The sequence below is a fragment of the Myotis davidii genome, unplaced genomic scaffold, assembly GCF_000327345.1.
Source record: "Myotis davidii unplaced genomic scaffold, ASM32734v1 scaffold149, whole genome shotgun sequence".
Taxonomy (NCBI): Eukaryota; Metazoa; Chordata; class Mammalia; order Chiroptera; family Vespertilionidae; genus Myotis; species Myotis davidii.
Window position 1 is genome coordinate 195,529 of NW_006352194.1, and position 21,076 is coordinate 216,604.

General features: G+C 40.3%; 1 protein-coding gene across 1 annotated transcript in view; it reads left to right on the top strand.

Moving 5' to 3' along the window:
- The window catches only part of DNAJC8 (DnaJ heat shock protein family (Hsp40) member C8), a 26,139-nt gene that overhangs the window by 2,085 nt on the left and 2,978 nt on the right, over positions 1–21,076 (top strand). The window contains exons 2-7 of the mRNA XM_006777465.2: positions 123–224; positions 11,133–11,189; positions 15,454–15,520; positions 16,034–16,128; positions 17,657–17,728; positions 20,631–20,722. Coding sequence (XP_006777528.1) covers positions 123–224; positions 11,133–11,189; positions 15,454–15,520; positions 16,034–16,128; positions 17,657–17,728; positions 20,631–20,722 — 485 coding nt within the window. The remainder of the gene's footprint in view (positions 1–122; positions 225–11,132; positions 11,190–15,453; positions 15,521–16,033; positions 16,129–17,656; positions 17,729–20,630; positions 20,723–21,076) is intronic.

The window sequence follows — 21,076 nt, forward strand, 5'->3', positions numbered from 1 at the left end:
ATAGCTTGCACATGTAGATACACAAATATTTGCTGGACATGTCAGTGAGTAACTAGTTAAGGTGACAATTCAGAATTTATTTTTAAACTTTACTAATGAAGTTCTTATCTCTTTTATTTTAGGTGAAACAAATAGAGAAAAGAGATTCAGTTCTAACATCCAAAAATCAGATTGAAAGATTGACCCGTCCTGGTTCCTCCTACTTCAATTTGAACCCATTTGAGGTGAGCGGTTTGATGTTGCTGTGGTGTCATGAGAGCTTTGCATAGTTGTAGGCAGACTTACATCAGAACACACAACTAATTTGTATTATAGTTGGAATTGAATTTGGGTGTTTTTATTGTGAGCAGTACCTGAGAGGTACCATGTTAAGGAAAAAGAGATAGTCTTTGCTCTATCAGATATTTTCCATCATCTTTAAGCAACCAAAATATATATGGGTTTATTTTCAGATGTAAAGGGATCACTAGCTTTGATAAATTTAGGATTTTCTGTTTACTTTGCTTGTTAAAATTTTCTGTTTCACCACAGCTTAAAAAAATATGAAAAATCCCAATAGCTAAAAAATGATCACAAGATTTTAGACAAGGAGATAGAGTTTTTTGGTTTCCTTAGTTTTATAACTTTAAACTTTTCCTTTTTACAAAAGTAAATCATATTTCTTATTAAAGTTTGAAGTATAAAGAAAGCAAGAATAAACATTCATGTATAATTCTCCCTAAGAGAAATTCTAGCTACTCTTTACTGTTTATATTTAAACATTTTAATAGTTTTATTTAAAAATAAGGAGGATCATATAGATACTTCATGCTACTTATTTATTCAAGCTATTTTAAATGCGTTGTTACATAAAATACAGTTTTGCAACATGTTAAAAGTCTCTATTTAAACAATTCTTTTATTGTACGAGTTTTAAATTAGCTTCTACTTATTCACAGTTATAAATTGAAATGAATATTGTTAACATAAAAATAACACTTATGGAGCACTTAAAAAAACCTCTTTATTGTGGTAAAAGATACATAATCTAAAAGTAACCATTTTAACCAGTTGTAGGTATAGAGTTAAGTGGCATTAAGTACGTTTACAGTGTTGTGCAAACAATCATCACCATTTCTAGAACTTTTTCATCATTTAAAACAGAAACCCCAAACCCATTAAACAATAACTCCTCATTCCTCCTAACCCCTGTACCTTGGTAACCTCTGTTCTGCTTTCTGTCTATGAATTTGCCTATTCTAGGTACCTCAAATAGTGGAGTCATACAACATTTGTTCTTTATACAAATGTTGGCTTAGTTCACTTATACTGTTTTCAAGGTTCATCAGTTGTTTCTGTATTTTTTTTTGAATAGTGTCTTTCTTTTTAGACACATTTTTATTAATTTTAGAGAGGGAGGGAGAGGGAGAGAGAAACATCAATTGGCTGCCTCCCGCATGCCCCCTACTAGGGGTGGAGCCTGCACCTCAGACATGTGCCCGATGGGAATGGAACCAGTGATTTAACTGAGCCGCACTGGCCAGGGCATTGTGTCTGTTTTTCAAAGGCAGGAGCCACTCACTAGAATTGTCCCTATCTGGGGCCTATAGGGATTAGTGAGGGAGGGGCATGGATACTGACTGACTGACTCTGGCTGGCCTGGTCTGCACAGCCCCTGCCCAGCCATGTCTTGTGCTGGAGGAAGGAACCTATCTTAGCAAAGTCCCCAGGTAATTCCTCTCACTGGGGCCACAGCTACTTAGGTCTAGAAGTTGACCCCTTGGTGGGAGCAGCGCCACCCTGCTTCCTCCTGTCATTGGCCCCAGAGTTTCTCCTTGAGTTACTAGTTGTTAGCAGAGAGAAGATCTTTTCCCTCCCCTCTCAGATCCTCCACCTTGAAGATATGTAAGGACCCATGTGTTCTGAGTGAGATAGTGCCTCCCACTTGCTACCCAAGTCTTTGTTCTCTCCCACCCATCATTGTCCCCATTCTTAGTTCTAATAAAAGACAAAAAAAATTTTTATTTTAAAATAATCTCAGATTTGCAGAAAGGTTGCAAGTACACTGTGAAGACGACTTCTTGAACTGTTTGCAACTTAGTCGGCAATACATTTTCCCATCATCCTGAAATTTTTTTTTTAAAATATATTTTATTGATTTTTTACAGAGAGGAAGGGAGAGGGATAGAGAGTTAGAAACATCGATGGGAGAGAAACATCGATCAGCTGCCTCTTGCACACCTCCTACTAGGGATGTGCCCACAACTGAGGTACATGCCCTTGGTCGGAATCGAACCTGGGACCCTTCAGTCCGCAGGCCGACGCTCTATCCACTGAGCCAAACCAGTTAGGGCAATCCTGAAATATTTTATGCTCTTCCTACAAATAACATTTCCTACTGAGCCACAGTATAACCATCTAAGTCCTCAGACCACATTCAAATTTGTTCATTGTATCAATAATGACCTTTATAACAAAAAGATCCAGTTAAGAATCTCCTGTTACATTTAATTGTCTGGCTCTTTAGTCTTCAGTCTGGAACAGTTCCTCAGTCTTTCCTTGACTTTTGTGATCTTGACATTTCTGAAGATTACAGGCCACTTAATCTGTAGCAAGTCTCTCAGCTTGAGTTTATCTGATATTTCTTCATGTTAGAATAGGTTTATGCAATATTGGCAAGAATATCACAGAAGTGATACTGCATTCATGTCTTTGTAACTTAAAAAGTGGTACATGGGCCCTGACTGGTTTGGCTCAGTGGATAGAGCGTCAGCCTGCGGACTGAAGGGTCCCAGGTTCGATTCTGGTCAAGGGCATATGCCTTGGTTTCGGGCATATTCCCAGTGGGGGTTGTGCAGGAGGCAGCTGATCGATGTTTCTCTCTCATCGATGTTTCTAACTCTCTATCCCTCTCCCTTCTTCTCTGTAAAAAAAAAAATCAATAAAATATATTAAAAAAAAAAAAGTGGAACATAGTTGCCTGGCTGGTGTGATGTAGTGTTTGAGCATCAACCCATGCACCAAGAGGTTGCAGTTTCAATTTCTGATCAGGGCACATGCCCAGGTTATAGGCTCAGTCCTCAGTGCGGGGTGTGCAGGAGACAGCTGATCGATGTTGATTCTCTCCCATTGATGTTTCTATCTGTCCCTCTACCTTCCTCTCTCACAAAAATTAATAAAAACATTAAAAAAAATTGGTACATGATTTTGATTTATCCCATTACTATTCATGTTAACTTGATCACTTGAAGAGTTGCCTGCTTGCCCTGGCTGGTGTGCTAAGTGGTTATTGCTTTGGCCCATGCACCAAAGGGTCATGGGTTTGATTCCCTGTCAAGGGCATGTACCTGGGTTTCAGTTGCATGCAGGATGCAACCAGTTGATGTGCCTTTCTCCCCCCACCCCCATTCCTCCCCCCCTTCCACTTTCTCTGAAAAGCAGTGGGAAAAAAATATCCTCCCATGAGGATTAACAAAAAACAAAGTTGCCTGATAGCCCTGGCTGGGGAGCTCAGTTGGTTAGTGTTGTTCTGATAATGCCAAGTGGTGAGTTCAATCCCCTGTCAGGGCACATAACAAGAAACAACTAATGAATGCATAAATAAGTGGAATAACAAATCTCTCAAGTCAATTAAAAAGATAAAAATAAGAGTTGCCCGCTAGGTTTTTTTCATGAAGTTACTTTTTTTTTCTTTTCTGTAATTAATAAGTATTTTATGGGGAAGTACTTTGAGATTGTATAAATATCCTGTCCTTAATCAGAGTTTCATTTTATTAATTTTTTGTCAGTATGGACTTGGGGTTTCTATATTAATCACTGGGTTATATTTAGATATTTATTTTGATGCTCAAATTGTCCCAAATTTGGCTAGTAGGTTACCTTTCAAGTGAGTTCCTGTCTTTTTAATATTCTTCATCATTCTTGGATTACTAAGCACTCTTGTACTTTTCCTGACCCAGGCTGAAATTAACTATTTCACAGAGGAGCCCTGGTTCATTTCAAAGAAGAATGGTATTTAAAATCAAGATTTGGCCCTAGCCAGTTTGGCTCAGTGGATAGAGCGTCGGCTGCGGACCGAAGGGCCCCGGGTTCGATTCCAGTTTGTGGGCTCGATCCCCAGTTGGCTGTGGGCTGATGGAGAGGCTGTTGCTGCAGGAGCTCAGGGACGCAGTGAGAGTGCGGGTGGGGGGGTTTACGTGGAAAGAGGCCATGCACCTGCTGGGAAGCCACCACTCTGCACTCTCACTTCCTCTGGTAAAAATCTCAGATCCAAGCAGACGTATGTCCTAAGTAAATCCCTCCCTAGGAGTCAGGGAAGCGGTGCCATGTCGCTGAAGCTCTTCATGTGTTTTCTGCTGGCTATTGAAAACAGGCTTCACCCCTAGTAGGGGGCAGGAGGGAGGCAGACGATCAATGATTCTCTCTCATCATTGATGTTTCTATTTCTCTCTCCCTCTCCCTTCCTCTCTGAAATATATATAAAGATTTGAGTGGTAGGTGAACTCAGTGCAATTTGGATTTCTCTCTCCCAGATTCTGTTGGTAGGTAGAGCTAAGGAGAGAGAGAGTGTGTGTGTGTGTATGTGTGTACATACATGTTTACACCCAATTTTAATCCAACATCACGGTTTATTCTAGCTTTTTCCCCTCCCATGTTTATATCTTCCCTCTCTAGTGAAAAATCTTTAATATGTACTTACTTAATTGACCCTCCTACATGCAAATGATCTTCCATTACCATGCCTTCCCTTATGTGAATGCCCTCATCCCACTTTACTCTGACACCAGCACCTTGCTGCCTCACTGCACAACCATTCTCTTCACAACGGAGCTCAAAACTCCCATGCCAGGTCACCCTTCCATGCGGTATGTTCCTCACCTGATTCTGGTTCTTTGTGCCCACCCTCCACCCCCAGGGGCTCTTTTCATTCCTCTTAGGCTGCAGCATCCTCACTGCCAAACAGGCACCCTTTCTACCCTCTTCATCTTACTTGGGCTTTGAGTCCGCACCCCTCTACATGGAGTCCCTCTTCTCTCTGCTCAAGTTCTAGCTCTCTGTGCCAGCCGTACTTTACAGAAATGCTCTCTGCATCCTGCTGGAGCTCCAACATCTTGTATTGGGCAGCCCTTTTGCATTGGATGTCCTCCTGTATGGGCATCTCCCCTACCATGTCCAAGCCTCCACACCCCCTGCTAGGCTGCTCCTTTGTGGAGACGGCCTTACCTGGCCTCCGGTACCCTGTGCCAGACCGCCGTTCCTGTGGACACTCTTCTTACCCTGCTTGGTCTCAAACACCTACATTGGGGTTTATTCAGTGGACGTGCCTCCCTCTTTCCTCCTGAGCTCTCACGCCCTGCACTGGGCCACCCTCCAGTGTTAACAGTCTCACCCGCTTGTGTTCTAACGCACTATGCCAGGATGTCCTCTTAGCCTGCTTCGGCATCCATGTTGGTCTGCTCTTCTGTGTGAATGCTCCTCTCACCCAGGTTGGGCTCTAGCACCGTGTGACTGGCCACCACTCCCAGTGTTGTCACTGTCTTTTTACAGATGGGCTCTCACACCCTGCTCTGGGCCATCTTGACTCCCCACCCAAAGTAGATGTCTGCTTTGCCTGGCACCACTTAATGTATTTGTATTGCATTGCTCAAAGAGAAGGGGAAGACGAAAACCTTAAAAAATACTTTTGATAAGATTTTGGGGAGGGCGGGCATAAGGGGAGATAATTTGAGGGGGTAATAAAGAACTTGATGGTATGTTCTTTCAACTTCTGTTAAGTCATACTTTTAAATTGAGCATAGTACATGAAAAGGGGACAAGTAATCATACTAGTATAACTTAGCCATTTATTTGTAAAGGTAATTAGGGTTTCTGTGGAGATCTGATTGATGAGGAGTGACAGATAATAGGACCAGTATGAAAAACTAGGATTTTAATGCCCTACTAGTTAATGTGGTTCTGGAAGTGGAACTCACTACTCCGTAGCTCCTGTCTTGACTATAGAAAACATATTTGGATGCATAAAGATATGAGGAGGTGGGCACACTTAGGAAGGTGTGAGATTGTATTTGAGTGGGCAGGATTCCATGGCTGTCCATTAGAACTTTTGTCTTTTCTATTTCATACAAGTGTGCTGGCCTCTCTATAGGATGGGTGTCATAAAGTTGCTTTTTCTTGTTAATCCTCACATGAGGATATCTTTTCCATTGCCTTTCAGAGAGTGGAAGGAAGGGGGAGGGAGAGAGAGAGAAACATCAATGTGAGAGAGACACATTGGCTCCTACATGTGCCCTGACGGTGGGTGGTGGTGGGGGTGCAGTGGGGGATGGGGAGCAAACCTGCAACCCAGGTATGTGCCCTTGACCAGAAATGAAACTCAAGACCCGATGGTCTAACCACTTAGCTCACTGGCCAGGGTGTCATTAAGTTGTTTTTTAACACTTAAGTCAGAATTAGGTGTTCCTAATGATTTTGGAAATCAGTGATGTATTTTTTATGTAACAACTATCGAAACATCGAAATCAGAGGTGGGGAACGTCTGGCTCATGGGCTCAAGAAATCATTTGGTCTGGCGCTGCCAACACAACCACAGGTGGGACTCAAAATTCAATAAATCTAGAAGCTTATTTCATAACAACAAATTTATATTAAGTAAGTTAATTATATTAAGTGAATGATGTTATAAATATCCAAATAACCCTTGGCAGAAAAAGTTTCCCCACCCCTGATCTAAATGAATCAGATTTTTCTACAGAGGTAAGCAGACTGGTCTTTTTCTAGTAAGGAGAAATAATGCAGTAGTGGCTGTCCTCTCAGCTATCAATTGAAATGTAAATAGTTTTCCTATACACCACCTTACTGAGCAGCAGGTAGAAAAGGCAGAAATTAGTCCGGGAATTAGGAGTCTTATTACAGGAATCCTTTTCCAGGGAGCATTTTTTTCCTGACTGCCATTTCAACAGCTCTGAATTTGAATACATTTCTAACCTTCGGTCATTATGCAGTCATCTTTCTTATGCATTCTATAATTCTTAGATTAAGAACTCCCTCCCCTTCCTTCCATAAGCTCCAGTAGACCTGTGCCCCTGCTCAGTCCTACCTTTTTCATGTTCCTTTAAAAAACAAAACAAAAAAAGCTTTATTGATTTCAGGGACAGGAAGGGAGAGGGAGCGAGTGAGAGAGAATCTTGCATGTGAAAGAGAAACATTGACCGGCTGCCTCCCACACGCACCCCAATGGGAGAACACACCCGCAATCTGGGCATATGCCCTGACCAGGAATTGAACTGGTGACCTTTTGGTGCATGGGATGACACTCAACCAACTGAGCCACACTAGCTGGGCTCTTTTTAAAAAAATTTTAATTTAACTTTAAGGCTCCAGCAGATGGTACCACATATTTTATTTTCTGTTTATCTTGTTCAGCACCTTGGAAATAAAGGTATTTAACCTGTCAGAGAATTCAGGTGTGATGTTAAGGCTGGATTCCTCTTTTAAGTCTAAGGCCCCAAAGAAGGAGACTTACAGTTTATTTGAGTTTGGGAAGTTATATAAATGCCACAGTCAAGCATTTTTGTTGCTGTATGATGATTAATTAACTCTTTGTGTTCCAAGACTGTGGGTTTTTCATTGCAGTATCCCCAAAGCCCGAGACACAGCTCAGAAAAATCTTCCAAGAATGTGAACATCCCGTGTGCTTCCTTAGAGCCATATTGGTAATGTGGCACTTATCATTTTTGTTTGTTTTTTTTGGAAATTTTATAAGAGTTTATCCGAGCCAAACTGATAACATGCAGGGAGCAAGATCTCAAACACTTCCCAGCATTTATCATTTCTGTAAGGGTTACTTATTACTTGTCGATACCCACCCTGCTAGGCCTTAAATTCCATGAAAATAGTATGTGAGCACAGTATCTAGCAGTCCTGTGTGCCCTAAAAGTTTGCATTTAATGTATAAATCTGGCTTCAAAGAGATTTGGGCCACAGGTAATGGTCATTGTCTTCACTGTGTTTCATGGCTACCTACAGCTCTAAAAGATAGGAAAGGACTTGGATTAGCTTTGAAGGCACTCGGTGAATATTTGTTGCTGGTAATCAGTGCACACGTGCTATAACTTGGAAAAATACCTTTTTGTGTGTGTGTTATGTATTTATTTATGTAAGTATACATACCCTCTTCCTTTTTGCCGATTCATCTAAAAGTAAGCTGCAGACATTGTGACTCTTTATGCCTAAATACTTGAGCATTATCTTTTCAAAACAAGGGCACATTTCCACATAATCACAAAACATGACCACACCTAGGAAAAACAACATTATTTCAATAATATAATCCAGCCAGAGTCCACTTGCAAATAGTCCCAATTGCCCAAAAAAATATAAATTATGGCTTTAAAAAAAACACTTAGGAACCAGTTTATGAATTATATTTGGCATGATTAGTTCTTGGCTCGTTTTATTGGAGGCTGTGTGTGAATGTGAGTGTGTGCGCGCGCTCGTGAAGGTGGGAAGTTTACCATCCTTTCTCATTCATTTTGGACATCTTCTGGGGTTTGTTGGCCTTTGGTTTGCTCTAATGCATTCCTTTTCCCCAGAACCAAGGTAAGGTAAAGTTCTCTGAATATTTGTGTACATACAGTTATCTCTCTTTACCTGTAAATCTTATATGGCTGCATTCTTTCTCTCTGAGTTTTTCCCAATTCCTTTCTCCCTTGGGAAGGTATGAAGGGGCACACTGACTCTTGAAAATTCTGTTTTAACGTTCTTTCTCCCTTACCTCTGGTTGTATGCCTTGCATTTGAGAATGGGTATGCTCTTTTCATAACCTGCAAAGGTCTTTTGAGCCCTGGCTGGTTGTAGCTCAGTTGGTTGAGCATCGTCCCATGCACTGAAAAGTTGCTGGTTCGATTCCCAGTTAGGGCACATACCCAAGTTTAGGGTTCGATCCCTAGTCAGGGTGTGTGTGGGAGGCAACCGATCGATTTCTCTCTCTCCCTCTCTCTCTCTCTCTCTCTCTCTCTCTCTCTGTCTCTCTCGCTCTCTCTCTCTCTCTCTCTGTCTCTCTCTCTGTCTCTCTCTCGCTCTTTGTCTCTCTCTCTGTCTCTGTCTCTCTCTCTCTCTATCTCTCTCACATAGGTGTTTCTCTCTCTCCCTATCCCTTCTCTCAAATTATTAAGAACATCTCAAAAGTCTATTGAATGTTATGGTTGATGCAGCCTCATTGCATACCAATAATTCTGCTATAGGTGGGCTGTTTGAATGCTCTGAAAGCTTGCTATAAACCTTGACATTACTTGACAGGTTTTCCTAAGACCCTTTAAGCATCTGATTAAGCTTAGCAGATTACTTTTCAGTTTTAATTTCTCTGGTTTGTATTTTCTTTTTTTGTTAATCCTCACCCAAGGATATTTTTTCCCATTGATTTTTAGAGAGAATGGAAAGAAGGAAGGAAGAGGGGTGAGAGAGAGAGAGAGAAACATTGATGAGAGAGACACATCAATGGGTTGCTTCCCGCAAGCACTCTGACCGGGAACTGGAATTGAACCTGCAACCCAGGTATGTGCCCTTGACCTGAATCAAACCTGTGACCCGTTGGTCCCCAGGCCGATGCTCTAACCACTGAACAACCAGCCAGGGCAGTAGGTACTTTTCATATCAAGATTTATTTTTTTCCTCTCCCACCCCCCTTAATAACTGAGCCTTAGTTGATGTTTATCTCTCTCCCTCTCCTTTCTAAAAAAACAAAAAAAACCAAAAAAACTTAAAAAAAAAAGTTAAGTTTGCCCTAACCCAGTGGTCGGCAAACTGCGGCTTCAACAGAGCCAAATATCAACAGTACAATGATTGAAATTTTTTTTTTGAGAGCCAAATTTTTTAAACTTAAACTATATAAGTAGGTACATTGTTATTAACTTAATTAGGTACTCCTAACTAGATTGGCTCAGTGGATAGAGCATCAACCTACGGATTGAAGGGTCCCAGGTTCGATTCTGGTCAAGGGCATGTACCTTGGTTGTGGGCACACCCCTAGTAGGGGGTGTGCAGGAGGCAGCTGATCAGTGTTTCTAACTCTCTATTCCTCTCCCTTCCTCTGTAAAAAATCAATAAAATATATATTAAAAAAAAAGTAAAGTTCTTTAAACACACACGTTCCCTTGCCTGTTTATCTTTGCATTTCTATTACATAGCAATGTATTCAGCAGGTAGTAGCTACTACATAAAATATTTGAATGAATGCATGTATTTTTGTGGTAATGGGATTAGAATCCTTGATAAGGAATGTCAACACCAGGATACCCAGGCTTGGAGAAGAATAGTTAAATTTATTTTTTAAAACAGTATTGCTAAAAAACCGAAACAGATATTTCTGCCATTTGGAATCAGACTTTCCTACAGGGGGGCCTCAGGCATTGATGTCAGGTTTCCACAGGTGATTGCGATGTTCACTCTGGGTTGAGCACTATCGGGCCATGTAAATTATAGATATAAAGTGGCGCCAAGTGGGCACTTCTCAATTGAGGTGAAAATCAGCCAGCCTTATTTTTTCCCTGTTGAGTTCTATGCTTTTTCCACATTTGCAAAGGTAAGTAGGGGAATAGGAGGTGTGGGTACTTTTATTAATGAATGAAGGAGAAATACAGTATTTTCTTACAGTTTGGAAATATGTCTCTGGGTATAAGGTAAGTTATTATTTTTCTGATGGAGTGAAAGTAACTACTGTATTGAAAACCTAAAACAGAATAGCTATTATTCTGTTATCGATTTGCTCATTAACATTTCTGGAGCATTTTTAGAACTGTGTGCCAGGCACAGTTCTAGAATGCTGAATACTATTCTCTCTATTTTTTTTATTGATTTAAGAGAGGAAGGGAGAGGGAGAGAGAGGTAGAAACGCAATGATGAGAGAGAATCATTGATTGGCTGTCTCCTGCACGCCCCCTACTAGGGATCCAGCCTGCAGCCCAGGCATAATGCCCTTGACCAGAATCGAACATGGGACTCTTTGGTCCATAGGCCAACACTCTATTCACTGAGCCAAACTGGCTAGGACTGAGAACTATTCTAGAAGTTGATTAGAATATGTATACTTATTGGGCATCTCTTAAATTTATGAAGTCTTTTAATTTTTTTTACAGTGTTGATTTTGATTCTTTCAGGTTCTTCAGATAGATCCTGAAGTGACAGATGAAGAAATAAAAAAGAGGTTTCGGCAGGTATAGTACTATTTCTCTGTAATGGACGGAGTTTGAACATTTTGAAAATGTAATCATGTGATGGTTTTCTTAAGATTTGCTGTTACGACGTTTGGACCAACATTTAACTTTTTTTTTTTTAAACTTAAGGCTATGTAACTCAGATAAAAACCTTATAGTGACATAAAATCTTAAGTAATTTGATGGTCATAGCTTACCTCTGAATGGAATGAATTTTATATCCAAATAGAATCTCTTTAGCCCCTTAATTAAAAGGGAGAGAAGTACAAGTAGAATTGTAGTGCTTATATGGAGACATATATACTAAGTCCCCTGGCTTCCAGGAGAGAACATGTTAAATGATTTGTAACAGTTCTTTATTCTTTTAAGACCCCATTCCTTAGTAATTTTCTTTTGTAAATTTAAATGACTATCCAGGAGATAACTGGTTTAATATAAGGAGTGCTTTGTAGAAATTCTCTAGGAAAAGAGATCCACAATGTCTGATTCTTGTTCAGTCTAATCCTATATCCTATATAATAAAAGGCTAATATGCAAATTGACCGTAGGTCACTATGGCATGCACTGACCACCAGGCAGTAGACACTCAATGCAGGAGCCTGCTCCCTGGTGGTCAGTGCGCTCAGCCAGAAGCTGGGCTCACGGCTGGCAAGCACAGTGGTGGTGGTGGGAGCCTCTCCTGCCTCTGTGGCAGTGCTAAGGATGTCCAATTGCCGGCTTAGGCGGAGAATGGGCCTAAGCTGTCAGTCGGACATCCCCTGAGGGCTCCCAGGCTGCGAGAGGGTGCAGGCTGGGCTGAGGGTCCCCCTCCCCCCAAGTGCACAAATTTCATGCACGGGGCCTCTAGTGTTTAATAACTTGAGCTACAAAGTAGTTTTGGGAGTTGAGTAAACCTTCAGTCTTTCCTTCTGTGAGTTGAATAATCACACTCCTGATAATGTCTTTACAAATTGGATTTTTTTTTTTTAAATATATTTTATTGATTTTTTACAGAGAGAAAGGGAGAGAGAGAGAGAGAGTCAGAAACATCGATGAGAGACATCGATCAGCTGCCTCCTGCACATCCCCCACTGGGGATGTGCCCGCAACCCAGGTACATGCCCCTGACCGGAATCGAACCTGGGACCTCTCAGTCCGCAGGCCGATGCTCTATCCACTGAGCCAAACCGGTTTCGGCACAAATTGGATTTTCTATGTATTTCATGTTTTGTTTTGTTTTTAACTTTCCCCAATGTCTTTATTTCTGTTATGTACTACAGTTTTCAACCGTAAAACAAGAATTTGAAAAACATGCAATACCTGACTAGTCAGGGACACTGACCTCTTTTCCCTTAGTTTATCAAATAAAAAAATGACGACAACCAACACAACAATAGCCATTTGATGTGAATGAATCAAAATTATACCTATTGTACCTGGCCAGTGTGGCTTAGTTGGTTGAACATTGTCCCATGCACCAAGAGGTTGCTGGTACATTTTCTTGTCAGGGCACATACCCGGATTTTGGACCCCATCTCTAGTAGGGGGTGTGTAGGAGGCAGCCGATCAATGTTTCTCTCTCATTGATGTTTCTATCTCTCTGTCCCTCTCCCTTCTGCTCTCTCTCTAAAAATCAATAAAAAAAAACACCTAGGATGTTAATTAAAAAAAATTAAATTATGCCTATTTCTTTTTTGTCAGTTCGACAAAAATATATTTTTTGGTGTGTTGCAGAATTTAGTAATTAGTTTGTGTGCCACAAGATGAAAACGGTTGAAAACCACTGTACTACATATTTAAAAGGGCTTGGCCAGTGCTGAGTATTATTCTTAGCTCCAGCATGACATCCTTGTTAATACCCAGTGTTATGCTTGCTTCTTTTTGTCTTTTGATGCTCATCCAAAGATATTTTTCCATTGATTTTTTTTTGTTACTCCTCACCTAAGGGTATTTTTTCCATTGATTTTTAGACAGAGTGGAAGGGAAGGGTAGAGACACAAAGAGAGAGAAACATCGATGTGAGAGAGATTTGTCGATTAGTTTCCTCTGGCACATGCCCCAGCGGGTTGGGACCAAGCCTGTAACTGAGGTATGTGCCCTCGACTGGAACTGAACTCAGTCCGTGAACTGAAGCTCTATCCACTGAGTCAAACTGGCTAGGGCTTTCCATTAATTTTTAGAGAGAGTGGAAGGGAGGGAGGAGCGGGAGAGAGAAACAGAAACATTGATGTGAGAGAGACACACTGGTTGCCTCCTGCACACACCCTGACCTGGGCTGGGGATCGAGCCTGAAACTTAGGTATGTGTCCTTGACCAGGAATTGAACCTGAGACTCTTTGGTCTGCAGGCCGTGCTCTAACCCCTGAGAAAAACTGGCTAGGGCATGCTTGCCTCTTGAATACAGTAATTGCCCCCTCATTGCTGACTCATAATCATCTTATGATCTGCTATTAAGCCAAGATGTTTTTTATCTTTGCCTACTTAATCTTTTCCCATTATGTAATTTTACAGTTTTTTTTTCTTCCTGAGTTCTCTGCACTTACATGTATTCAGTTTTTTTCTTTCTCTAAAATGTCAAGTTTGAAAGGGGCAAGTTACTTTCAGCCTTTCTGTGCCTTTTAACCTTAATTGTGAAATGCACATAATAATGGTGTCTACCTCGTGGGGTTGTTAATGAGGGTTAAATGAGGTACTACAGTAATGCACTAGAATAGGTCTTGTCATATATGTCCTCGTTATATGGTGACTGTTGTCAGTGTGGGTTAGACAATATGCTAAGTTATTTACGTGCATTATTTCATTTCGACCTTAAAACAACACAGTGAAATATAAGTACCTAATATAGGTGGAAGATGAGGCAGATAGGTTAAGTGAGTTGCTTAAGGTCTTACAGCTAATACATGATGGAAGTTGGAATCAGACCCCGGGATTCTGTCTCTAGTAATGTAGGATTTAGCATTAGATTCCCACTTGCTGTCATTCCTCAACACAGTCCCTCTGTTCCAACTTGTTGGTTTCTGTCTGTCAGTGGCAGTAGGTCAGTGGTTCTTAACCATGGCTGTGGAGATTTTTGTTTTTTATTTTGACTTAAAATTTTTAAGTTATAAGGATAAAGCAATGAACACCCATATACTCACCATCTATTTGCAACAGTTTGCTTCATTATACATATATTTTTGGCTTAATTTTTGACAAGTAAATCATAGACACCTGATACTCCAGCATGAATCTCCTTAAATAAAAAAGGACTTTTTTTTTGGCATAACTACTTGTTACACCTCACAAAATTAACACTAATTCCTTACTATTACTTGATACCCATTCTAGTAGAGGTTTAACAAGTACAGATGTCAGAGACTCATTCAGAAGCTCTGGGGGTGGAAAGTAGACATCTGTATTTTTTGAAAGCTTCACAGGATTGGAGCACAACCAGAACTGAGAACCACAGTTGTTTTTTTTTAAATATATTTTATTGATTTTTTACAGAGAGGAAGGGAGAGAGATAGAGAGTTAGAAACATCGATGAGAGAGAAACATCGATCAGCTGCCTCCTGCACATCTCCTACCGGGGATGTGCCCGCAACCCAGGTACATGCCCTTGACCGGAATCGAACCTGGGACCTTTCAGTCCGCAGGCCGACGCTCTATCCACTGAGCCAAACCGGTTTCGGCGAGAACCACAGTTTTATATTAAAAGTTCTTTTAGGAAAGAGATGATGTCCCATACCTATTCCTTAGTGCTCAGAATAAGGAACCTAACAGGAACTTGGTAGTTTTCAATGTCCCTCCTCCCCCCTGTGATCACAACATCTTCATAATACTAGGCTTACATTTATCCTCAACATTGTGATTAAAACCCTAAATGTTTCCCAGTTGTGCATTTACCTTTTGGTGCTTGAATTTTGTTAAAGACCAGTATTTCTGGGCATTTTATGATATTTATTAATTTAAAAAAAATGCTTCTGGCCTGACTGGTATTGCTCAGTGGTTGAGCATTGACCCACGAACCAGGAGGTCACCGGTCAATTACCGGTCACAGCACATGCCAGGTTGCAGGCTTGATCCCCAGAGAGGGGCATACAGGAGGCAGCCATTCAGTTATTCCCTCTCATCATTGATGTTTCTATCTCTATTTCCCTCTTCCTTCCCCTCTCCCTTTCTCTGAAATCAATTAAAAAATATTTTTAAAAAATGCTTCTGGCTAACAGTCTTTTTTGCCACAGTATCTTAGAGCTTTTGGTTTAAAGAATGCAGGCAAAGAGTAAATGTTCCTTTTTCCTTATAGTTATCCATCTTGGTGCATCCTGACAAAAATCAAGATGATGCTGACAGAGCACAAAAGGCTTTTGAAGGTATTTGTAAGTTTACCTGCTTCTGAATAATATAGTCAATGTTAGGGACGAACTGTTCCTTGTCCTGGATCAAGAAAAGAATATAATAGTTTTGTCTTCTGGTCATGAAGAAGCTGGTTTTCAGTAGAACAGTTGTCGTTCCAAAGCAAAATGTCGCTGTTTAAGAAATAGACCTTAGTTTGCTTTGTTAAAGCTTCTATGTGCCAACAAAGACTGTTACTGCATAGGATCCTTTTTTTCTTTGAACATAAAAAATAATTGGCCATGTTTTATCACTGGATTAAACCTGGATGTGGTGTATTTAGCCTTGAGTGTATATTTAATTTTTTCGAAGGCTCTCAAGGAAAGTCATTGCTATAGTTACATGTTTTTAAAATTAGTTTAACAACAGTAAATAATTTAACAAAGTAGGGAATGCTTTTAGATGGCACAAGTCCGTTTACACTGCCTGAGTATAGTTCAGACTTGCAGAGGGTGTTTGCAGAAACAGTTAATTTCAATGTTTTGCATTAGCTGTGGACAAAGCTTACAAGTTGCTACTGGATCAGGAACAAAAGAAGAGGGCCCTGGATGTAATTCAGGCAGGAAAAGAATACGTGGAACACACTGTAAGTATTTATAGAGCTGCTGTGTTTACAGGAAGTATTAGCAAGCCGTGGGCATCTTGTAGAAGGGTAAATGTTAACATAGCAATGCCTACTGTTGAAATTGTGATTGCATATGTGGTCTCCACCACTTTGCTGTGGTGGTCCTGAATAGTGTGTGCCTAAAACTATTAATTCACCCCTAGACCTCAGGATGAAGAGTGGTTAGGACACTGCTCCGACCTCTTTCCTTACCAGTCCTGTGTTGTGGAGAGATGGCTTTTTGTCCTCTCTTTACATGTCACATTGCTCCATTTGAGAGTGGAGAAGTGGAGCAGCCGTGGTCACACTTGACCCTTGATTTTTATGCTTGTCCCTGTGAAGGGGTTGGAACATGGGCTTGAAGTAGGCTGGCAAGAGGATATGAGTAAATTTTTTAAAAAGGAGGAGCTACCTGTTGGTATTAACAACAGGGAAGGACTCAGTTGAAATAAATTTAGTTAGAGCTGGTGTTGTTATTTTTTCATTACTGAAATCTGAGTGGCGGGAAATGTTAAGGTGGCTTGGTTGAGGTAAGAAAGGTCTTTGTTTAATTTTTTACTTGCGGGACAAGAATCTTGAGACCATTTATAAGGGCTATTTCAGTCGGGAGTGAATGTGGATGTTTTCTTTGAAGAGCTTTGGAATCTAAAACAGAACTTCATAACCAATAATAATAAATACTCCAAGTTTAATGAGGAAAAGGAGTAAAAAGAGGAGATGGACGACCATGATTATATCCTACTGGTCTTGTGTTGGAAATGGCACGTGTAGGCCTGCCCAATTCTGAAAAAATCAGAAAAGTACCTGAAAATTTGTACTTGAACCATTGTAGTAGTTTCCTTTCATCTGAATTTTGCTTGTAAAGGAGCCGCCCTCAGTCTTTCTGACCACAAGGTGGCGGTGGGGCCTTTCTGAGCTTGGAAAGCACTGGTTTTTGCTGGTGTACGACACTGAGTGATTGCTTAATGGAGTGATGTCATTCTGTGTGGATGAGTATATTTGATTTTTTGGGGGGATTTCAGTAGTTGCCAAAGTGGTAAAAACACCAATTAACGTGATGTGAAAATTATTGGCGTAAAGGGGTTTCACAGTGAAAATAAAAGAATGCAGTTGTAGAAATGCCAAAAAACAACACGCCAATATTTATTCTGTAGCTGCTTCTAAAACTTGACACACAATGTTTTCTTTACTAAACACATAACCACAAACTGTGAAAGATAAGTGGGTGATGTGTTGAATTCATTGGATCTGGCCTAGGATTTGATGAGTGGGGACAGCTCCCTCACGGTCCCATCATCCTGCCAGTCGACTGGATTTAGATGAGGCGAGAGAAAGAACCCCTTGCTCCTAGTTCTTGCTGATTGCCTTGCTGTTTTGGAGGGAGGCTCTTCTTTTCACAATGGAAACTTCTTGTTGTGCGTATAGAAAAGCACACATACCGTGTGTGCAGGCTCGTGGGTATTCCTAAATTATGAGTGCTCATTTTTTGATGACGACAATTTTTTTTTAGGTGAAAGAGCGAAAAAAGCAATTAAAGAAGGAAGGAAAACCTACAAATGTAGAGGAGGATGATCCAGAGCTGGTGAGTTAAATGAGGGAAAAGCCACCTTACCTGCTGTGTGTGGGTTCACTGGTGAGTTAAAGAGAGGGAAGTCTAAAGAATGATGCACACATGCTATAAACATTTATTGAGCATATATTGGAGTTTGTAGTTGACTTTATTTTATGAAACACACACATGAAGCATTATCTATAGTTTTTAGTACTTTTAATTTCTTTTGAAGTACTTTAAAAATGTCGGTACTTGTGAAATATAGAGCAAAGTCCTAGATATTTATGATTTTATTCCTAATCTTTTCCAGATATCTCACCTGTACTTCATTCAGTAGCGGTTATTTTAGGGACTTAGGTTTATTGACTTTTTATAAAGCATTGTACTTAGTTTTAAAAGGAAACAGTAGCCATTTTTATAACCATATTTATGAATTTCTGTGATACTTAAATCACACTAGTATTAATTGCAACTGGCACAGACAGCTTTGAGAAAAATCACAGATGACTCTTATTTTCATTTATTTATGTGTTGATTGATTTTAGAGAGAGGAAGTGGGGGGAGAGAGAGACAGAAACATCGAAGTGAGAGAAAAACATCTATCAGTTGCCTCCTGCACGTACCCCGGCCGAGGATCCAACTCGAAACCTGGATATGTGCCCTGACTGGGAATCGAACCTGCCACCTTTTGGTGTACAGGATGACCCTCCAAACAGCTGAGCCATGTCAGCCAGGCCACAAGTGACTCTTAAACAGCTATGAGCCATGAGTTCATTGTGCTCTCTAGGTAATAATTTACAGAGTGATGGAGAGCATTGGAAAATCCAGTAGGTTATTTATTGGAGATTGGTTAAGCGAGAGAGTCTACTTAAATATTTGTGTCTTTTTGCCTCTTTAGCCTGAAAAATTTAAAGTCATCTTAATCTTGCCTCAACTTAGGTCAGCATGTAAGTTATCCATATACCTATCTTGGTTTTAAAGATTTATAGAAAAGAGGCTGTCTTGCTAGAGAAATTTCTTTGCAACTTCTCTTGCTTCATTGATTTTGCTAACAGTGATTGGTCCCATCATCTGGACAGTAATGTTGCTTGAGAACTACTAGGCTATATTTTCCAATGGTCACCTATTTTGGGTTTACTCTCTTCCAGTATTTTAGTTTTTTTCTCCTCAGTCTTATTTTCTGTTCCTTTTAATTACTCTTTGTAGTCTTTTCTGAAGGTCCTCTTACAAATATTCCTTGGTTCTTCTACGTTGTTAACCCTATTTTTTTTTAAAAAAAATAAGTTTCTATTGATTTTTAGAAAGAGAGGGAGAGGAAGGGAGAGGAATAGATAGAAATATCGTTGAGAGAGAAACATTGATCGAAGCTGTCTCCTGCATGCCCCCTACTGGGGATCGAGCACACATGTGCCCTGACTGGGGATCGAACTGGTGACCTCTTGGTTCCTGGGTCAGTGCTCAACTACTGAGCCACACCAGCCAGGCAAGCACCCTAACTTTATGTTAGTTGTCTTTTTTTTCTGATTATAAAGGAACATATGCTAATGATAGAAAATTTGGAAAAAGCAGAAAAATATAAAATATTGACAATCACCAGTAACTGTTCACCCAGGAGAGTTTAGAGCTTTTAAAGATGTTAAAATATTCATGACAGACTCTTTTACTCCTTTGATGTTTGTCTTTATTAGAGATTGGAGTTGGTCAGCACTGCTTTCATTGTGGACAGTAACAATATTATAACAAGCGGGAAATTTTTGGGCTCTTTTACTTACTTTTCTCTTCATATGTTACTCTTTTCTCCAGTGCCTCTGATTTTGGGATGTAGGTTCTATGAAATCTGCATGATGAGTTATTTTCTAACTTTCTTTGTATATTTAAAATACTTTATATTTGGGGGGAAAGTGTTAGAGATAGAGTTCTGTTTTCTTTCCTTTTTAAAAAAAATATATTTTATTGACTTCAGAGAGGAAGGGAGAGGGAGATCGAAACATCAATAATGAAAGTGTCATTGATTGGCTGCCTTCACGCCCTCCGACTGGGGACCAGCATCAATAATGAAAGTGTCATTAATTGGCTGCCTTCACGCCCTCCGACTGGGGACCAAGCCCTCAACCTGGGCATGTGTCCTGACCAGAATTGAACCATGACCTCCTGGTTCCTAGGTTGATTTTCAGCCACTGAGCTACGTCCGGCCAGGCAGAGTTCTGTTTTCTATCTAATATGTTAACTCTTTCTGACTCTTCCAACAAGGATGTTGCCCCATCCTCAGAGTTCAGAGTAGAGGAAAGGAGCAAGGAGGGATAAGCCTGCTCTTTCTAAGGACATCCAGGAAGTTGCTACATCACTTTTCCTATTATCCTATGGGCTGAAACTTAAGTTACGTGGACCTCACTCTGCTACAAGGAAGCCTAGGAACACAGGCTTTAATGTTAGGTGACAATGTGCCTGAAGGTAAGGGATTTTAGATGGAGGGAGAGGAGATAATGAGATGGGTGGGGGTGGCAATTACAGCCCTGCCACAGTTAATAGACCCCTAAGACTGGTCGTCTTGATAACAACTTCATATCTCTAGTATCTAGTCTGGTGCCTAGCACAGAGTAATTATAAAATTTTTGTGAAAAGGAAGTTAATTTTGGAAGGTCTTTGCACCAAGGATCCTCCAAAATCTCAAATGGTTGTGATGAGTAGGTAGTGCTTTTTACAAGAGCAAGTTTTCTATGTATCATCTGATGGTGAAAGTGGTGGAAATATCTCAGAGGTGGATGTGTGTTATTTATCTCTCGAGAGCATCATTAAGTGGTTCTCTTTGAAGATCCTTTTCTTTGCCGAGTTCTAGTCTGCTTTTGTTTGGGGCTCCATCTGAAAGTACTTGATTCAAGTAGTTGGTAAAATAATTTAATTTTATTTTCTTTGGTTCTTAACTTTCTTGTAGTTCAAACAAGCAGTATACAAACAGACCATGAAACTCTTTGCTGAGCTGGAAATTAAAAGGAAGGAGAGAGAAGCCAAAGAGATGCATGAAAGGTATATATCAATATATTCACTTAAACCATATTTAAATACCTAGATTAACCAACATTGCTCTTTGGGGATTTTTCCAAAGAAGGAATAATGTAATAGGTCATTTAAACAATTATCTAAAATAGTTATCTGAAACAGCCAACGTTTTGAATCACAAGGGTAAGAAATTCTGACTTTGGGAAATACTGAATAGACCTGTCCACAGGGAGTTTATAATCAAGGGTGCTGTATACTTTCTTCCTGATTTCCTGGAGTGAAATAGGCAGTTATTGAGGCCGTTGTTACTGAGGCCAGAACTTTTTGTGTCTGGTGGCTGCAGCTTTGGTGAGTTGTAGTATCTCTCCCTCTCTCTCTCTC